The following is a 6403-nucleotide window of genomic DNA, read 5'->3' as shown; positions in this document are numbered from 1 at the left end:
GTTAATTTTTTTTTAATAACATTTTTAAAAATTATATCTATTTGTTTAAAAAAATGAAAATGAAAATGAATTAACTAAAAAAAAAATAAATTAAAAAAAAATTTAGAAAAAATGTTTTTAAAAATACAAAACTTAACCTTATTCCTATTTTATTTTTGTACAACCAAACAATAGATTAACATATTCCCAGTGGAATTCCAAGTGCACCAAACATGATTGGAATTGCCTATTTCTATTCCCATTCCTCATTTCCATTCTCATTCCATTTTTCTATTTTAATTTTCTATTCTTATGCCAACAACCAAACGGAAACACATAAATTTGTCCCATTGTTTTCTATTTCAAAGCTCATCGCATCGCATAGGATGCTCTAGGAATGGTCAAGAGCTAGATGACATGTATAGCCTAGTACCGAGAAATCAAGGAAGCTTTCTCCAAATCAGTGGCTTCCCGTCCTCCATACATAGTTACAAGAATCTTTTACGCAGACGTTAGCACAGAGATTCTATTATAATAGTCTATGGGATATTAATATCTATGTGACCGTTAACGAGGTGGGGTCAATAAATCTTAATAAAAATAATATTGTCTTTACAAACTTTTTCAAACTTTTATACGTTCAATTTTATTATGAAAACAAGGACCTACAACGACCATTAGGCGTTCCCTGCCTTAAAACGATATGCTAGGCTAACAATTTTAATCTTGGAGATTGAAGAAAGACCGTTGGCTGAGGCTCCTCCTGATTTGCCCTCCCACCCATACTGCGCTTGTCTTTCTGACTAGCCGTCAGCAATGGTGATGGCTCTAGAGATCAATATCCAGGCTGAGAATATGGTATCATTTGATTTTATTCTTCTTTATGATGGGTTTTCTACAGAATGGCTAAATCCGTATTTTTTGGGAGAAATTTGAAGTGTGCATTTGTGAGCCCTCCTATTGATTAGAACGGGAAGAGGGCGGTGGCATTCTGTTTCGTGCTAAGATTTATGTAATGTGTTTTCGATCAACTCAACCTGTGCATTGTGGGTTTTTGTTTATCAGGGTAAGGAAGTAGATGCTGGTAAGAAGCATGACAAACGGTGGACATTGAATGACTTCGACATTGGTAAGCCGCTGGGAAGGGGAAAATTTGGTAACGTGTATCTTGCAAGAGAGAAAAAGGTTAGTTTATAACTCCGTCCTTTCATTTTGAGTCTTTACTGTCATGAGAATAAATGCCCACTTACTGATTATGTTCTTACCAGTCACACTGCATACGAACATGGACAATGCTGGGGTTTCCTTCGAGGATTTTTTAAGTTTTCGTAATTTTTTTTGTTCTTGTAGAGGTTTTTAAGTGCTGCTGCCAATTGCTCCTCATTTAGCTTTGATTATGCCTATTGCTTGGGTTTACTGGTTAAAGAGATCGAATGCCCATTGCCTGCTTGTGGATTATCTTGGAGCCAGTCATATAGCTTTTGTATGCCTTAGGGTATTTTCAAAGTGGGTGATGCTTTTTGTCTCAGTAGAGTGTTCTTATGTTTGGGTTCAAACATTTGCTGTGAAGGCTTCGTTAATTGTTTTAGTAGATCTACAGTTTGTTTGCTAAAAGAAATGCTTCTAGAAATGTGCCTGAGGGGTGCTCCACAGCGTGGCATCCCTGTAGCTTAGATCCCAGCGGTGGGGTTATATTTGCTCTCTTGTCAACGCTAGTGAAACATGTTTGGCTGCATCAGTAATGGGAGCGGGCCATCCCCCAATTAGGACGAACCCTTTTTCTTAGTAGCGGAGATCAAGTTCTTGGGGGGGTGGGTTTATCCCTCTGGTGACTCAGAAAATTTCCTTGTCTTTGAAATTACCTGCATTTGGAGATCTGTCTATTCCTTGGTAGAAAAATTGGATCGTAGCCATCTTAATCAGTACAGGCTAACACAACCCAATTCCCTGCTCAGGTTGAAATCAATAGAAGAAGATATATCTAGCAAATTTCTCTGAGTTTCAAACCTGGTCTCATTGGTTTAAGGTTTATATATCTAGCAAATTTCTCTGAGTTTCAAACCTGGCCTCATTGGTTTAAGGTTTCACCTAACAAGATGATGATGGCCATCATAATCGGTATAGGCTATCACTTAACTCAATTCGCTACCCATGTTGCAATCAACAGAAGCAGGTATTTCTGGCAACTTGCACTGAGTTTTAAACCTGGCCTCATTGGTTTTAGATTTTTCCAACGAGCTGATCATGGCCACCTTATCATTATGAGGGGCCTGGGCTAACACATAACTCAATCCCCGCCCAGGTAGAGAAAAGGCAAATCGCATGGAGTTTTAAACATGGCATCATTGGTTTTAAATTTTATCTAACAAGTTATTTCTGTTGGTGAAATTTCAGTGTCAGTGAAAGTCTGAAGCTCTTCGTAGAATTCATTGATTCAACCATAGTCAAATTTTTAGCCAACTTTTAGTTTTCAGTTATTGTCAATGCATTTTTGTCTTGACATCCAATCAATTGGACTACACTATGCGAATCCCAAATCTAAGGGTAAAACTGGCCAGTGTCTTTTAGTTTTTTTGTGATTCTTTGGGGAGTGCTGCTTTGAAATCGAGTAGGCTTCATTGGTTTAAGATTTTACCTAACAAGTTGATCATGGCCATCTTAATCGGTATAGGCAATCACATAACTGAAACTCAACTCCCTACCCATGTTGAAATCAACAGAAATGAGTTTCAAACCTGGCCCAGCCTCATTGGTTTTAGATTTTTCCAATGAGCTGATCATGGCCATCTTATCAGCATGGGGCCTGGGCTAACACATAACCCTCAATCCACGGTGACATCCCTGTAGCTTAGATCCCAGTTTGTTTGCTAAAAAAATTGCTTCTAGAAATATGCTTGGGGGGTGCTTCACAGCATGACACTAACATCCCTGTAGCTTAGATCCCAGCGCTGGGGTTATATTTGCTCACTTGTACCCATAAAAAATGATTCTTATATTTGCTTTTACCATACATAGTGAGATTCCCATTTACAACAAAGGAACATGATAAGTTTAATGCATGATTCCCATTTACAACCAAGGGACATGATAAGTTTAATGCATGATTCCCATTTATCATATGGTAAGAGAAGTAAGATTTTGAATTGCATAATTTTTTTAGCGGACTATCACTTAATGATTCACCAGCTATTTTCACTTGTGTGAACAGAGCAAATTTGTTGTGGCTTTAAAAGTTCTATTCAAGAACCAGCTCCAGCAGTCACAAGTAGAGCACCAGTTGCGTAGGGAGATTGAAATTCAAAGTCATCTCCGGCATCCAAATATACTTAGATTGTTTGGATACTTTTATGATCAGGTGCATATCCTGCAATGTTCTAATCTTTTGGGTGACAGTTACTTTTCATCAGAGCATTCCCTGGTATTTCTTTAATTGATTCTGTGATTCATAATTTATTCAGAGTAGAGTCTATCTTATTCTTGAATATGCTGCAAAAGGTGAGCTCTACAAAGAGCTCCAACGTTGTAAATGCTTCAGTGAAAGGCGGTCAGCTACTGTAAGTACAATTGGGAATGGCTTATAATCCACTTTTCTTTTTTTTTAGTCTGGAAACTATTGACTCTTTTTTTTGTACAGTACATTGCGTCTCTTGCAAAAGCTTTGATATATTGCCATGAAAAGCATGTCATACACCGGGATATCAAGCCAGAGAACTTGTTAATTGGCATACAGGTAAGTGCGAAGGATGAATTTATTTCTTATGATACTCAGTTTAAACTTGCAAGGATGTCTTTCTGATCATTACATTATTAACAAATTCACTTGTCAGGGTGAGCTGAAAATTGCTGATTTTGGTTGGTCTGTGCACACTTTTGATAGAAGGCGAACAATGTGTGGAACCTTGGATTACTTACCTCCTGAAATGGGTATGTTAGTGTGTAATATTTACTTTTCTCTTCATTGCCGCCTTCTAGATTATTTACATATTTGATTTCAGTTGAAAACAGGGAGCATGATTCTGGGGTAGACATATGGAGTTTGGGGATCTTGTGTTATGAGTTTCTTTACGGGGTTCCTCCTTTTGAAGCAAAGGAGCATTCAGACACTTACAAAAGGTCTGAGAAGCCATACTATGTTTCAGTTCCTAGTATATTTGTTTTCTTCAGGCCTTATACTCGAAGGGTTCTTATATTTGGTTATTTCAAGCATGGATTTGACTATGGCTAGCTTTTGTATGCAGGATCGTGAAAGTGGATTTGAAATTTCCTTTAAAGCCACTTGTTTCTGCTGCAGCTAAAGATCTAATATCTCAAGTTAGTATATGTTGCCTTGATATTCTGAAGACAGTCTCACTGCTTTTAAATTTTTTTAGTTATCATGGTAACACTTTATCATGGTTATGCAGCTACTGCAGAAAGATTCCTCAAAGAGGCTGCCTTTACACAAGCTTTTGCAACATCCATGGATTGTTCAAAATGCTGATCCTGATGGTATCTATAGACCATTCAATTGATGAACTATGTCTTTGTTTAGCCCGTCCTCCAGGAGGAGGATTCAATTGAACTATTCGTCTAGGAATTCAATTGAACTATGTACTTGTAGCCTTCCTCTTGGAGGATTCTTGTAAGTTAGTATTGATTTGCGATAATCATTTTTTGCCCATCCCTAGATATGTATAGAGTGTTTCCTACTAGTCTGACAACATGTAAGATGTATATAGATCTAGGTTTGTTCTTTGATTTCTGGTGTCTCCTTGCTGTATTGCCGCCATTCATGCAATTTATTAATTTGCCAAACTCTCTCTTTTTCCTCTTCTCTCTAAAATCTACCAATTGGGCAGAAAAAAACCCAAGAACCAAATCTGTTTCAACATGTGTTTTCCTTTTAATCAAAACATGCAGAAGTTTTTAAAAATGTGCAGTAAATATGGGTTGACATTTGCTGTTAACACACATTCTCATTTGTCAAGCGAAGTATTGAAAATTAACTAAAATGATTAAGTATGCCTAGTGGATTTTTCCAACTGTTGAAATTGAATCCAAGAGATTCTGAATTGAACAATGCTTTTTAATTCATCCAAACTTGTTATCATTTTTCTTTGTCAAAATCATTGACTGGAAAAATTGATGTTATTTATATATAAAAACTTAATATTTTCAAATCATTGATTACAAGAGATCTGCAGCACCGGAGCCCCCCTGCCTTGTAGAATAAAATGACAACGAACAGTTTGAGTCTGCCTTGTAGAATAAGATGACAACGAACAGTTTGAGTCTGCCTTGTAGAATAAAATGACAATGAGTTTGAGTAAAACAAATGGAGAAAACCAAAAAAGGTCAAATCATATAACAGGGTGATTTGCTTACTAGTTTGAAGCATTTGTCTAGACTTTCTAACTTTCAAAACAGAAACTGCTGTCATTTCATATATAGGCTAAAACATATTGTTTTTAAAAAGGAAACACAATGCAGAGAAGTGAAGGAAACAGAAAACAGTCACCGTATCTCAAAGTTTTTGTCTACATTTCTAACTTCTAGAATAAATGACAACGAACAGTTTGAGTCTGCCTTGTAGAATAAAATGACAATGAGTTTGAGTAAAAGCTAAAGATCAAGATGTATATAAAGGAGGATCCCAAGCTAAACAGAGACAACTTTCCTTCATGAAATTTTTTGATGAAGCTACATTTAGGAGGACTTGGAGATTATGCACAATCCACAATTAAAACAAATGGAGAAAACAAAAAAAGTCATATCATATAACAGGTTGATTTGCTTACTAGTTTGAAGCATTTGTCTAGACTTTCTAACTTTAAAACAGGAACTGCTGTCATTTCATATAAGCTAAAATATGTTGTTTTAAAAGTAACACAATGCAAAAAAGTAAAGGAAACAGAAAACAGCCACCGTATCTCAAAGATTGTCTACATTTCTAACTTCTAGAATAGAAATTGCAAGCATTTCTGAATATATTGTGTTAAAAGTAAGGTGATGCAAATAATTGAAGAAAACAAAAACAGCCACTGCGTACAAGGATCAGGTTCAAGTTTTTGGATAATATATCTGACAGCTCTTGGCGCAACTTATTTAGCGAGAACATTGAGAAGTTAGGTGGGCTGTCCCGTAATTGTTAAAGTTGGTTATAATACATCTGACAGCTCTTGGCACAACTTATTTAGTGAGAAAATTGAGAAGTTAGGTGGGCTGTCCCATAATTGTTAAAAGTTGGTTATAATATATCTGGCAGCTCTTGGCACAACGTATTTAGCAAGAACATTGAGAAGTTAGGTGGGCTGTCCCATAATTGTTAAAGTTGGTTTAGTTTTGGAAGGCTGTCCCATAGGCCTCGTAGATGTTAAAAATCATCTATCTATCTTTTCTCTAGATTTTAACTTACTAAATAGAAATTGTGTCAATGGGCCTTTGG

General features: G+C 36.4%; 1 protein-coding gene across 1 annotated transcript; it reads left to right on the top strand.

The window, feature by feature from the left end:
• The first annotated feature begins 638 nt into the window (after positions 1 to 638).
• Positions 639 to 4773, top strand: LOC149550918 (serine/threonine-protein kinase Aurora-2-like). The gene is made up of 9 exons (XM_089786483.1): positions 639 to 837; positions 1045 to 1164; positions 3188 to 3334; positions 3438 to 3533; positions 3614 to 3709; positions 3807 to 3903; positions 3975 to 4092; positions 4218 to 4290; positions 4383 to 4773. Exons 1-9 carry the CDS (start codon positions 796 to 798, stop codon positions 4488 to 4490), a joined length of 897 nt encoding a protein of 298 aa, XP_089642609.1. The 5' UTR covers positions 639 to 795; the 3' UTR covers positions 4491 to 4773.
• The last annotated feature ends 1630 nt before the right edge of the window (positions 4774 to 6403 follow it).

The sequence above is a fragment of the Cupressus sempervirens genome, chromosome 6 (assembly GCF_028749045.1).
Source record: "Cupressus sempervirens isolate cs-2001-9-10 chromosome 6, ASM2874904v1, whole genome shotgun sequence".
NCBI lineage: Eukaryota > Viridiplantae > Streptophyta > Pinopsida > Cupressales > Cupressaceae > Cupressus > Cupressus sempervirens.
Note: the sequence above shows the minus strand (reverse complement) of the source record. Positions and strands in the feature narration are given on the sequence as shown.

Excerpts from the sequence above, each read along its gene's own strand:
- LOC149550918 (XM_089786483.1), top strand. The coding sequence starts at position 796 with ATGGTGATGGCTCTAGAGATCAATATCCAGGCTGAGAATATG. Across the intron at positions 838-1,044 it reads ATATCCAGGCTGAGAATATG|GGTAAGGAAGTAGATGCTGG; the intron begins GTATCATTTGAT and ends TTTGTTTATCAG. Across the intron at positions 4,291-4,382 it reads CTAAAGATCTAATATCTCAA|CTACTGCAGAAAGATTCCTC; the intron begins GTTAGTATATGT and ends ATGGTTATGCAG.